The sequence below is a fragment of the Heterocephalus glaber genome, unplaced genomic scaffold, assembly GCF_053883595.1.
Source record: "Heterocephalus glaber isolate CG9 unplaced genomic scaffold, H.glaber_assembly_v1.0 deba00001461, whole genome shotgun sequence".
In the NCBI taxonomy this organism is placed as follows: domain Eukaryota; kingdom Metazoa; phylum Chordata; class Mammalia; order Rodentia; family Bathyergidae; genus Heterocephalus; species Heterocephalus glaber.
In genome coordinates this window covers 9,225,897-9,240,564 of record NW_028258308.1, presented here as the reverse complement: position 1 = coordinate 9,240,564, position 14,668 = coordinate 9,225,897, and the positions used below count along the sequence as shown (strand labels likewise).

The following is a 14,668-nucleotide window of genomic DNA, read 5'->3' as shown; positions in this document are numbered from 1 at the left end:
CTAGGATTTTCTTTGTTCCTCATATATTCCAGGATCTAACAGGCTGAAGAAGTCAGTAAGTATAGACAGAAAAAAAGTCTAAGGAAAAGTCTTATTTCTGTAGCCAAGCTAACACTGTGTTAGGAAAAGGGCAACCTAGCAAGAGAGGAGACCTTTAAACAATTGCTCTATTTCAGCTAAACACTGCTGGACAAAAGTTTGACCCCACCTCAAGTTCACACCCAAGCCCTCAAAGCTCAAGTGGGAAGCCCAGGCTTCCAGTCTTGCTAAGCTGTGACAAGGTAGCCAATCCCTGAGCAGTGGTGTTGTCATGGAGAGATAAACAGGGACCTGAACTTTCATCCCCACCAGCTTGTAGTGAGCCTCCCATCTGCAATGTCCATAAGGACCTTGTGGAAATCCAGCCTCACCCTACAGAAATGAGGTGCCCCCTCCTTCCATTGTGGGTAGTTTCAGAGTCACCTACTGGAGAGTCGGAACTTTCAAACCATCCAGCAGTAATAAGATCCCTCCTACTCCAGTGTCAGTGGAGACCATGTGGGGAGCTGGAACATCTCAAATTCCTAGGAGCCTCTTCTCATATGTCAAATCTGATGCTGACTAGGAAACCTTGATTTCTTCTACCTTGAAGTAACAAGGTGTACCCCTCCTTTGTCTTGATGGAGCAGTGGCACAAAAATCTAATCAAAATAGAAAGTTTAGATAAGATTTAGGATTTAAGAAAATAATATCAAAAGAAAAATCTGGGCTTCAGTGAAAAAGACCTGAAGGTCTCAAACTGACAAAAGACAGCCAATGGATGCTAACATGAAAATGACAAAGATATTCTTTGACAACAACTTTAAAGTAGCCTTGATAAAAAGGTTTCAATGAGTACTTACAAATATGCTTGCTATAAATAAATAATTGGGAAACTTCAGGAAAGAAATATAAGCTAAATAGTCAAGATAAATGAAAATTTTAGAACTTAAAAATGCAATATTCAAAATGCAAATTCGGTGGATGGGCTCTGAATAACAGAGGGAGAATTTACAGAAAAAAAATGAGTGATCCATAAGATAGAATATTAACAATTACCCAGTCTCAACAACAGAGAAATTACAGATTGAGCCAATGAGGACACAGTCTCAGGGACCTATGACAACATGACAAAAGATAAACATTTGCTTCATCAGATCTCAGGCAAGGAGGGAAAGGGGGATGGATGAAAGAAGGAAAAAGAGAGGTTGAGGGAGGGAGGGAAGGAACGAATCAATGCATAAACAAAGGAAAGAAGAAAAGAAGGAAGAGAGAAATGAAATTGTAGGAAATAATGTCTGAAATGTGTGTAAGTTTTACAAATGGCCTAAACTTGTAGATTCAAGAAGCTGAATCCACGAACAGGACAACTCAAAGCTATCCATAACAAGACACATAATACATAAGCTTCAGGAAACTAAAAATTTATAAAACCATCCAAAGAATGACGTTTTACTTATAGAGGAAAAGCAATTAAAGATAACCAACTTTTCATCAGAAACCATGGGAGCCACATATTTTATCAAAAATTATGGAGGCCCATACCAAGTAAGACATAGTTTCCAGGTGCTTAGAGAAAGGATCTGTCTCCTAGAATCTTGTACAGAGTAAAAATATCCCTCAAGAATGAAAATAAACTCAAGACATTCTTCAATAAAGGAAAACTAAGAGAATTTATTACAAAGAAACCTATCCTGAAAATATAGCTAAAAAATTTTCTTAACAGAAAGAAAATGATAAAAGAAGAAACAGATATCAAGAAAAAGAAAAAATTGTGCTCACTTCGGCAGCACATATACTAAGAAAAAGGAAAAATATGGATAAAAACAATATATTTTTATTCTCATCTTGAGTTTTTACATTATTCTTGACAACTGAAGCAAAAATTAAAACACTGATATGGGGGAAATGAAAGTAACAAATAATGAAATATTTTTATAAATAGATTGACAAAAATTAACAAGACTAGTTAATATTTAATGTTGTGTACTATACATTTTATGAGCATAAGACTTGGTATTAACTGGAAAGACCATCTGCTAAGAGATAGTTTAAGAGACATATTTTATGATTTTGTATTTAAAACATTTCTATATATGTAAGTCTGTGTACATAAAAATTCATGTGCAGTCATGCATCATATAATGATATTTTTGTCAGTGATAGGCCACATTTATGCTAGTGATCCCATAAGACAATGAAACTGAATTTTCATTGCCTAGTGACAGGGTAGTTATTATACGATCATTGCAAAATACACTGCTCCTATGATTGTGGAGACATTGGTGTAAACAAACCTACCACACTGACAATTGTATAAAAGTATAAAAGTATAGCACACACAATTAATTATGTCCAGCAGCTGTGTGTGTGTGTGTGTGTGTGTGTGCATGTGTGTGTGTTGGATAATGGGTATTTGTCTATAAATCTTATTGGAGTTGGAAAATGTCAACAATAAGACTGGACTACTAAGGTTTTAAACAGAATAGAATACAAAAGCTAAAGGACTTTCAGTGTGGAGTTCATGTCAACAATATTTCTTCAAAACTCAAAGCAATCGACCCAGTCCTTCTTAAAGATCTGTGAAAATAATTAATCTTTTAATTAAGGAGATTGTATAATATCAAGATTACCACTGTTCTGAAACTAAGTGCTCCTGATTCAAATGCATTATATTAATGATTACTAAAGATTATTTATTACATTTAAAAGTTAAATAATTTCTCTATGATTAGTGAAGCCTTGTTACTATGTCTCTTGGAAATGTTCAAGTGTCTTCTGCTTCAAAACAGAAGGATAAAATTCAATTTATGCCTTTTGTAAATGATGCCATCCATTATGAGTAGCTCATATTTCTTCTAATATTTGGGGGAAGCTATGGAATAATTCAGAAATGCATCTCTTTTTCAGTATGAATTCAGGTGAAACAGACGGTTTCTTAACTCCTAGACTTTGCTATTTCCTGGCTCACATGATCAAAGAAAAAAATCAGTTTTTGTAAGTTGTTTTTGGACATCTCACAGGGCTTTGAAATTTTCAAATGGATCAAATCTTCAGTTTCTTTGTTAACAAAAATGGTGCTTGAAAAATAGTCTGGTTCAATTTAAAAATGGAGCATCTGTGGTGTTTCATGTGAGATCTGGCTTTCTTGTTTGTTTATAAAGAAAGAAGAAGCAGAATGTTCTGGCAAGTGTGACCTATTGAACTTAAGTGTCCATCTGTATTTCCTCTTTAATCCCACTAAAACAATGAAATGAACTGAATAAGGGATAAAAATGGCATTGATATAGAGGAAAATGAAAGTAATGGAAAAGAAATAAACAACAGACAAGTGATGACAACTTACTTTAGGAAGCTTGAAAATGAGTATGTTTGTGAAAGCTGACCTAACCCATATAGCAGAAACCTAAGCCAAAGTGAGTGAACCCCAGAAAGCAAAAAATTAATGACTATTTTCAGACTTCCAGAAATGTGAGGCAGCTAAAACCTATGAAATTGGGAACTAAGAGCTTTTAGGAAAAAAAGAGAATTGATTTAAACTTTATAAGAACAGTGAACTCGCTGGTTGATTCCCTTGCTCATCCTTTTCAGCCCAACAACTGCCTTTTTGCCCTCTGACCTGGGCAGAAAATGTCAAAAAGTGTCTCCAAGAACTTCAGGAGCCAGGACTCCAGGCACAATTAGCGCCTGTCATGGGGCATTATAGGAAGAAAATGAAGACGATAGGAGGGCGTAGATCTTGGCAACTCTGTAATGATGAAAGCCAGACCTAAACTTCCACTGAGCAGCAGACAGAAAAATATCTCTCTAGAGAAAGAAACTAACTTACCCAAGAGAAAAGATCTACAGATGCTGACAACTGAAGATTTTACTATCATCTCATTGTACAGTGAAGACCATTACTCAATAAATATTTGCTGCAAATTGAGATCCAAATAGTTTTTGGTGCCTTCTTATAAACAGACATTTGAGAAAACTCTATCATTCTTTTAAAACAAAGATCAGAAAAACACAATTAAAAAAACAAAAATAAAAAATAAATTTTAAAAGCAACAAAATATGACTCAAAATATAGGAAGTAGGAAAAGCTATAAAAAAATCTCTAGACAATTGAGACAATTAAATTGCATGCACAAAATAAAATACTTTTAGGAAAGAAAAAAATAGGTACATAGTACTGTACATAAGAACAAATAGTGATTAAAAATTTGCAGAATTTTTGCAAGATAAAGTGAAATTGCCCAGAAAGAATCAAGATACAAAGAGATGGATAATTGTAGAGAAAGGATATAAAAATCGCATTAGTCATAAGTCCACTATATATCTGGAAAAGAAGAACAGAAAAAAGTAAACGATAAAAAAAAATTTGGAGAAGTAGATGTAGCTCAGTGGTAGAGTTCCTGCCTAGCACGCATGAGGCCCTGAGTTCCAACCCAAGAATCATAAAAACAAAATTAATAAATCTTGGAACTGATTAATTTCCTTCAGTGCTTAACCACTGAGAAGGATTTTATAGCTTTGATAGAGCACTGAATTTGAAGCACTTAGTAAGAATATAGAAACTGAGACACTTATTAATATATTAAGGAAAAGAAAGCATTATATAAGGGCTGTAATTATAGCAAACTACTAAGATCAACTATGAGTAATTTCATATTCACAACATGTAAACATGCCATATTTGTTTAACCATGAATTTTTGTATAATACATTGAAAATTTATAAAGAGCCAAGTATATATGGAATATGGTATAGGGGAAATAAATTTTTATATTTCCCCCATAGGATGCTAATTGACAATTTCATATATTTAAAAAGCCAAACATGATAGTACAACAGCTTGCATCTATGATCTTGAATGGTAGACAAGTAGCTAAAGAAAAGCGACCTATGAGGAGCTCCAACTGGTGCTAGTAATTAGTATAACAAACATACAATTTTAAAAAATATTTTATAGAACTGTTTGAACTTTTAAATTACAATGATATTTTTAAATAAATTACTTTTCAAGTGAGGGCTTTCATGCTGGACACATGACTCTAGACTCTTCAGTTTGTCATTTTATTTACCTTAGTTGTAAAGTCAACCTGTGACTATTTCATGGATTCTGGCAGAAGACACAAGAATTTTGTTGAGTCAGAGACAAAGGAATCCATTATTTACTGAAAGTAAGCACCAAGAATATGAACATATTTGCCCTATTTCTATCTTGTCTTCAATTGCCCTTGGGACAGTAAAGTGTACTTAGGTGAATATAACAGAGTCTGGAGAACCCACTACTTTAAAGCAAGGCCTAAATCAGCCTTCTCTTCATCCAAGTGTGCAATATTGTCTCCTCTCTAGAAATTAGCACCTGAATAAACCATCCTAAGAAATGAACCAGGAAGGGAGGGAGGGAAAAGAGATGAAACAGAGATTTTTCATGTACAAATATCAACTTCCCAGGAGGAACGTAATCATTATGTATTCCAAACATGCACTAATAAAAAAAAATGGAAAAAAAAAAGAGAATGGCTGAGGTTAAACAATGATGAGGTCTTTACAGTCTTGGTACACCCAGAAAGAGGTAGAGAAGATCAAGAAGCCCAAAGAAAACTATATTTCCCACCCTAGATCCAGGCTCCACTAGTTACTAGTTCTGATCAGGGACAAGTCTACTTCTAAAAGGCTCATTTTTCCTATATGTATAATATGATAATACTAATTATCTTGAAGCTAAAATAGTGAATGGAAAACTCTTGGTATGGTGCCAGGCATACAATACACCCTAGGTTATTATATTTATTTTTCCAGAAAAGAAAAAAAAAAAAACACACATACATTCAGTGTTTTCCATGAGTCAGCACTAAATGGGTTCTTGAAAATCTCTCCCTAAGGCTCATATTTATCACTTGTGAAATGGAGATGAAGTGTCATTATCATAAGATGACAGAAGCACATTATAGGCAGTTAAATATTAACTATTCCTTATTTGACTGGTACAACTAATACTTATAACTTTCTATTACAGAACCATTATTGCTTTAAAACTAAAATAGCAAGGAGAAAGTTAATGTTAAAGATATTATGCATAGCAACTTGTCAAAGATTGTAGTAAAATTTTAATTTCATTTAAGCTAAATATAGTCCATTTTTTGAAATTTGATTGTACAAAAATTAAACTTTACTTGTATAATGTGCTTTAAAATTTGAACATTAATATTTCACATAGAAAATCAAACTATTCCACAGTTACTTTTCAAAAATTCTGTTCAGTCAAGGGAAATCAATTTGCATTCTATAAAACACACATTGTAAGGCAAATTTGGCATGTCAGTAATTGTGTGTTGTTCTGAAGGGAGCCATAGCTTACTCATTTCAGCCTCCTAAGGAGCTCTTATTGATACTAGATTGCTTTGATAATGGGATGATAAGATTTATACTTGTCTTCAAGGTCAGATGACAACAAACCTCCAGATTTAGTTCATAGAAATTAATTCTAATCTCCTTTTTAGATCTCTAACAACAATCTTTTCTAATAGTTATTTATTCTTTATAAAATACTTCATGATAGAATATAAAATTGCTCAAATATGTAAAATCTTAGAGACATTTTTATATTATCTATAGTTTATATTTTTTTAATTTCTTTTGAAAAAATTATTTATTTATGGTTTAACTCTAATTTAATAACTATAATATCTGCATTGTACCATTTCTTATGATAGAGAAATACACACAAATACAAAATTTTAAATGTCATTAATTGCAGAAATTATTTTCCTGAATAATGTTCCAATGTTTCTCAAAGGTAGTATTTTTAAAGATTAAGAACATGGAATCTAGAACTAGACTCCCAGGTTTACAAATTCTTCTCTTTAGTGTGAAGGAGTGTACTGAATTTCTTACTTTCTTCATCTACAAAATAAGGTAATATTGTTTACCTGTCTTGTAAGTTTGTAGTATAAAATAAATGAGTTACCACATATAAAGTATTTGAAATAGTGCCTACTATCACAAAGTAAGCACTGTAAAGTGTTACTTACTATGATATTACAGAAAAAATGACAAAGCTGATTAAAAGCTAGTTAAGACACTATTGTCCTTGTGATACCAAATTTAGAAACACTAGAAATGATTAAACATACATGTTTCATTAAAAATTTACAAAGGAGGTAGATAATATTTTTTAATTCAATTAATGTTTGACATACACATCAGAGTATGAGCAATACTTTTTTTGATACAATAATGAAATTTTATTAACGTCAACTCTCACACTGGATGATATTCAGCTTTTTAAACATTACTATTTCACTCAGCCAAGATTTCTTAGGGGAAAATAAGAAACTCTATATCCTGCTTATGTGTCTTGTCTCAGAAAGAGAACTTAGTGTCCTTCTTTCACAAGAACATATTCATTTCCAAAACAGTAGAATATGAGTAATTGCCTCTTGATTTAGTTTTCTTTTGATGTGGTCAAAACATATCTTTAAATTATGCATAGTGTTTTGATTAAGAAATTCAGTATGACATCCACCAAGTTGACACATATTTTTCATTAATATGCTGTTAAAGAAGCAATTGTACCATATCTTAAAAAGAAGAAAAGTCAATAAATAGAGTTTTTTTCAGGATATGATTTATGTCAGGAGTTTTACAAACTTTTTCTTTGCCAAATAATTCCTTTCAAGTGCTATTTTTTTAAGAATTACATAATGTCTCTCATTTTATGCCAGAAACACAGTGAGAGTATGAATTTGACATCACAAACACGATGAGAGGGCAGAAAAGATTATGAAAATTCTATTTACTTTTATATCAAAGGTCAGAGGATTCTGTAAGTCAGTGTTTGAAACTGGCTGGCCAAAAGCCTTGGATATTTGGAAAATTGTGTGCATATTTCAAAACACATGTGTACATATTCCTCTAATAAATCCTTTACAAGGCAGAGAACATTGTGTCCACCTACTTTTGCAGTTACTTTTTAAATAGAACTTTGTAAACATACACAATTACTTACAGGATGACTTAACCTGACTGAATCAGGAAGAAAACGGGTTTGAATATTGAACTCTATGAATTATTTTAGTGTGTCACAGATTCTGACTCAAATGAATTACCAAATGATCCCCCAGGGATTCCTTAAAATTTAACAGCTCCTTATATCTGTCCATTTATGTCTCTCAAATTATGTTAATTGGATCTAAGCCACCAAGATATTCACTGTAGATTACACAGCACTATAACTTTATGTCTGTGGTCGACACAAAAATGACATCTTGAAGAATGTAATTATATTTAATATAGTTGGTGGTTATTTTTTCTTAATGCTTAGATAGTTCTTATGAGTGATTTAATTCATTTTTCTTTGTGTTCAAATTTTAGAATTAGGGAGAGGCGAAATCAATGGAGTCTAGGATCTACGGAAAGGAATCATTAATAACTAATATTTATTAATTATATCCTATGTGTCAAGCACTTGTCTAAGCATGTTACATGTATCAATTCATGTATTTGCTCCCAGAAACTCTGCAGGGAGTACTATTATTAACTTCATTTTTCACATGAGAAGTACCATGCCTATAGTTACAAAGTTTAGGTAAACTAATCCACCCAGGGTACTTATTAACACACTGAATTTCAAACTTCAATGGGAATAGTTTCAATAAAAGAGGCTGAGAGGCTGTCTTGAGAGTTCTCAGAAAAGAACAGTTGAAAACTGTGAAGAATGTTGCATCTGATCTCTCTCTGTCTCACTCTCTCTCTCCCTCTCCCCCCTTAAGACATCAGCTCGGTAATAAACTTAATACACATTTCTAATAAAAACTAATTCAAAAATGATCAATTATCTGGAATAACAACTAACAACATATGAATACTCTCCCAAAATGGGGGAAGAGCCTTTACAATGGAGAGAATGGTGCTATCTAATATCCAGGTTATGCTTTGTATGAGCAAAATCAGAAATGTGTTTGATCAACATGGAATTATATCTCTGATACTAGAGAATTTATTTCCTGACCCTGATGATGCCTAGTGAAAAGCCCTACCCACACAGTCAAGTTTCCTTGACTCTACTGACTACATTTTCAAGTTCTCCAGCTTCCCTTCACTGAAGACTGCTAGGTATTCACTGACAACTTCCTCAGTTACTTAGAAAAATGACTGAAAGTTGTTATATAGGATTACATCTCTGCACCCTGCTATCTATCCTACATTTAGAGCTCCAATTCCCCTTCTATACTTTCCTCTTAAATATTCTGTTAATGTGATTTAGAGAAAATGCATCTTGTGACATTTGGTATTAATTTTATAGAAACCACCCTCAAACTGGCTCTTGCAGGAGTGCTGAGCTCTTCTCTGAGGGCCACAGTCCTTTGAAATTTAAATATAAATTAAGAGATTAGATGTATAAATAAACAACTATCCAGGGATGGGGATTTAGCTCAGTGGTTTCACCGCCTGCTGAGCAAGCTCAAGGACCTGAGTTCGATCCCCGCTACCAAACAAACAAACAAAAAACAACTATCCTCTACGTACTCACCCCCCCCAAAAAAACCCCTAGATTTATGTGTGAAGGGATACATATCATATCTAAGTTGGAGAAAAGTTCACTTGAATAAATGTTAGTCACTACCAAAGCAACATTGTTTTCTCTAAACAACTGAGCAGAATTATGATGTCATAAATTTTATTTAAAAATATTTACTTTGAATTCTTTCAGATTAACATTAACACTTTCCTGCCCAATGGATCTTAAGAATTTTCCAATGGATGTGCAAACATGTATAATGCAACTGGAAAGCTGTAAGTATGAAGAACTTACTCTTTCTGAATACTTTTTAAATATGGTGATAAAATAATTTATGACTTTGATAATTTATAATTTTTGCTCACATGTTTACTAAATAAGCATGTACTCTTTTAATGAGTATGTAATGGAGTGATATCAACATATACACTCTATCCTGTGTGAAAGAAACAAATTAAGAAACTAGAAATAACAGTTTTTAAATTTGAAATCAAATGTATGTCTCTATACACAACATCAAGAATAGAAGGACAGTGATAATTAAAAGCAAACAACCATTTATTTCTTGAGTCCCTACTATAGGTCAAGCACCTGTACAAGGAGGCAATAAAAATATATACTAAACGGTTAATTTTTAAAAAAATTACAGTCAAAGATATATTGTTTTTAATCCCCTCAAAAATTCTCCCCATAGCTTCAAACACATCCTACCCTTCTTCCCACTTTGTGAAGCACTCCTGGAAGTCCTCTTTTGTGTCTTTGCAATGTGAGATCAAAAATATTGTGGCTTCTGCTACTGAGTGACATCCAGTGGAAAGGTTGTAAAAGCACTTTGGGTCCTCACCCACTTTATTCATTGGATCTGACACTGTGCAACTTCTGGCTCTTCTCAAAGTCAAAACAACCACGAAAGGTGAACATTTTTACTCAGTTCAGGACATTGAGGCTGCTACACAATGTAATTATATATATATGTTAAATATATTTGTAATTTTTTTTTTTTTTTTTGGTACCCGGTATCGAACTCGAGTCCTTCCACTTGCGAGCCAGACGGTGGAACCACTGAGCCAAATCCCCGGCCCTATATGTAATTTCTTATATTCACAACAAAGATAATGTTATCTCCACGTATTCAGGTGTGAAAATGGTCAATTTGAGTGATTTTGCATTGTCGTCCAAATCACAAAGCTGATGATTATAAGCCATTTGGCACCAAAAGTTATGTTTCTGCCACTAGCTAATACTTATCACTTTAATTATAACTCTGCTGAATACTCTGTCATCTCAGGAGAATACACACCTTTCACACTTTATTAGATGTGTATCAGATGTATATCCAGTTTTCAAGCACTCTGCTAAAAGTCTTCTTTGAAAATGAATCCATACATATCACTAATTTTTGTTTTTACAAATGAAAATTTCAGATGCATCAGTTTCTCCAAAATGCGTCCAAAATCAACGCTAAATTAATTCGAGTAAAATAATTAATCCTGTGCAAAAACACAATCCATATACAATATATTTTCTTGGAACACCATATGGGAAATGTTTTAAAAATCTGTTTTTGGCATCTTTGCTGAGAAAAATCTGAAGAGGAATTTTCAGACTTCAGATCTGAAACAAACCCTGCAGTGTGGTGAAAATGTCACTAGATGGCGGCCCTTCCTTGTGGGGGAACACTACCCACCCTGCCATTCCCACCTATTAGGGTTTTCCTGAAGAAAGTAGAAATACCTATTTCTCTGATGTAACTCCTGCTTATAAAATTTGAATGGATTGTCTTTATAAGAAGCTCTTAAGTAGTAAATGTAGACATGGATAAAATACTAAAGTAAAAGAGAGGAAAATAACAACATTAGGAGAGCTATTTAGTAATATAAAAGGGAAAAGAAATGAAAGATTCCTAGCAGAGCAGGCTTGAACTGCACCATGAATAAAGGCAATTTGAGGACAGGGTGATTGGGTATCTTAGTTGCAATGCTAGGGCATCGAGGAAAACCAAATGAAAATAAAACACACACATTGCAGTCTATGCTGTGCTGATTACTAAGCCAGGGAAGCTGAGTGTTACTCAGTAGGCAGGGACGAACTGTTAAAGATTTAAAGAACAACAAAACTGGTCAATGCTGTGACTCTTACAGATTACTTTACCCATGGATTAAGATTATTTAAGAGGATTTTGTAATATTCTAGCAAAAAGAATAGAAATAGAGACAAGGCAGAATGATGTGGAAAGTAGAAACTATAGAGATTGATACAAAATGGATCTAAAGCCATTCACAGACAGACTATATTGCTTTTAGCATACAGGAACATTTACAAAAACAGATTATGTCATAAGCCACAAGGAAAATTCAATAAAATCCTATGAATTGATCAAGCCTTGATTTTTACTAAATCTTCTACATTTAAACCCCAATTTTGGAGTCAGTTGTTTCCTGGGATAAATGAAATTGCATGACCTCACTAGTGAACAATAACCTAACTACTACACAATCACTAATCTTCCTACTCAAGATGACTGTATTAGTTTACTAAACTTCAGATTCCTCTGCATGATTCATTTTAACTTTATGAGGTAGAACATAAGGGCATCTTTTCAAAAGACAAAATTGTGTTAGTAGCAAGATTTTAATTTTAAATGCATTTATAAATTATTTATGTTGACATACAAGAAATAACTAATCTAGGAGTGAAGAAAACACAGTTACATTGCAACTCATCCCTTCAAAGGAATTGACAAACCTGTACACAGCAAGAGGGCCAAGGAAAAAACTCATGATTTAATTTTCAGCTTTTGGTGTATAGCTTAAGGAATATTTCTAAATGGACAATTTTTTCCTAGTAGAAATGTGATATGAAGGATTTCTTAAGCATGGAAAAACTATTGGATGATCTACTACAGGCATAGTATTGGGTCTAAGACAACATAGGACACATAAATTATGACCACATCCATAAAAGGATTTAATTCTGTAGTTCATATCAAAACAAGAAGATAGATAGATAGATAGATAGATGGAACGCATGACCAAAATGTAAAATTTAAAGAAAGTTTGATTATTTAGAATTAAAAAGAAAAAAATTAAAATGACTCAGTAAAGAAATACTGTTGCAATGTCTTCCACAAAGAATATTTTAAATCGCTAAATAACCCCCCAAATGGGGTGGAGGACTTTAAAAGATAAACTTGCAAAAAATACCAACAAATCTTTTAGAAAATTTTAAAAATATAGTTTAATGAGATTTTTGGATGGAAATAGCAAAAGATAGAAGACGCTTTGTGGGGTTTGGGGGAAATAAATGGTTAAGACAGACGGAAAATTTTTGCTATCTACTTTTCCAGCTTTATGTCAAAACCAGGCCTGACGTACAGACCAGTTACTCCAGAAGTTATGCTACCCTTAACTAAGATAAAAGATAGAGTTGGTAACAGTTTTTCACACTTATTTCCTAATAATCTCTAGTATTATCCAAACTCTTTCATAACTTAAATGTTTTGGTATTGTTTGAAATAATATTGTGGCTTTAGTTGCCTACTGTGAGATATAGATGGTTACGTTTTCTAAGTATTTGTTACTTAAGTTTCTGTCACTGCAGTGTTGGTAAGAATAAAAAGCCTTCCCAAGACAAAAATATTCATGGCTGAATGAGCTACTTATAAAATAAATTCTCCATTAAAAATTAAATATTCCATTCTACGTGAAACCAATGACCTTTATCTCCTAATTTAGCCACATCTTTGTAGGTTGAATTTTTTCTGATTATAATGTATTTTAAGTATATGACATATAATAAAAATATGACACTGTTGCCAGTCTTATAAATGATGTCACAATAATTTTATATTTATTACATATATTTCTTAATTTAATCCTAGCCACCACATAATGAAATAGGTTTTATTTCTGTTTCAAAGATCACCAAATAAGGCTTAGAGATTATGCAACTTTTCCAAGATCTCACAACTATAAAGTGGACAGAGAAAATTGTTATGAATTAATAACTTGCAAACTTATTGCAAAAGCATCAGTCATCTTTAAATTTATCTGATGAATTCCAAGAATTTATATATAGTAACTATGGCATTTTTAATATTATTTCTTACTTCTACAAGTTAAGCATATCCAGTACCTAGAGTTGCTTTCCTGTATGAAAAGACTAGTCACCTTCTTTGCCTATTTCCTCTCCCCTCACTGTCTTTCTGTGTCTCTCTGTGGCCCAAACTAAGGCCTCTCCCCCTCCTGATGGCAGTGCTAATCATTATGTAACTATTGCAGTCTAAGTTTACAGACAGTTGCAAAACACTCTTGACTTGGGCTATATATAGTTAGCTAAGTACTACAACTAAGTTCTATGTCCCCCTGCCATGTTTATCCAGTTGGTTCACTTGAAAAAATATCAAATATTTTACTTCTTCCCCCAGTTATATATCTTATTAGGTTTATTTCATAATTTTAGTTTGATGATATATATTTCTCCTGATTATTCATCAAGGGAATTGGATGAAATAGGATTACACATTCCCAAAAGGGTAAGCCTTAGGATACTCTGCTATGATGCACTAAAAATATTCTTATTTTGATACTGAAAAAAAAATCAAAATTTCTGTCTATAAATCACTGAAACAGTTATCAATGATTGTTGATCAGCAAGTTATTTTGAAATCTTTCTCATAAGTATAGCATTAGAAGTAATCAAATATCTTGTTGAAAACACTACTTGTACTGTCATTTACTATTCTGGCAGAGTTGGTAATGAGATCATGACATAATATTAATATGGTGTGGCTTTTCCTCTATGACCTAATGGCAGCTCCTATGGACCACAGCTTTTTCCTGCTGTACTCATTTACAAATAGTATTTATTCTAGAATTGTATATATTATTGTTCAGCTTTGTTGTTCCTAATTCACAAAATCTAGTCATTGAATGTATTCTCAGTTAATCTCTTAATAATATTGCAATTCTTTATCACCCAGTTAAGATTCTGTATAGCTTCAGCAGTCTAATCTACAAAATATATTCAAGTCCGATAATTTTGCTTTTCTTCAGAGAGAAAATGGAGGTTAAAAAAGTTAATATTTCTGTTCTTGTCCCCAGTGTTCCTATTCTTTCTTTTTTCTTATAGAAACAA

The 14,668-nt window shown here is 32.8% G+C and overlaps 1 protein-coding gene across 3 annotated transcripts in view; it reads left to right on the top strand.

Moving 5' to 3' along the window:
* The window catches only part of Glra3 (glycine receptor alpha 3), a 170,073-nt gene that overhangs the window by 83,215 nt on the left and 72,190 nt on the right, over positions 1-14,668 (top strand). For all 3 annotated transcript variants that reach the window (XM_004852950.3, XM_087217016.1, XM_087217015.1), the window contains exon 6: positions 9,725-9,807. In XM_004852950.3, the coding sequence (XP_004853007.2) occupies positions 9,725-9,807 (83 nt within the window). The remainder of the gene's footprint in view (positions 1-9,724; positions 9,808-14,668) is intronic.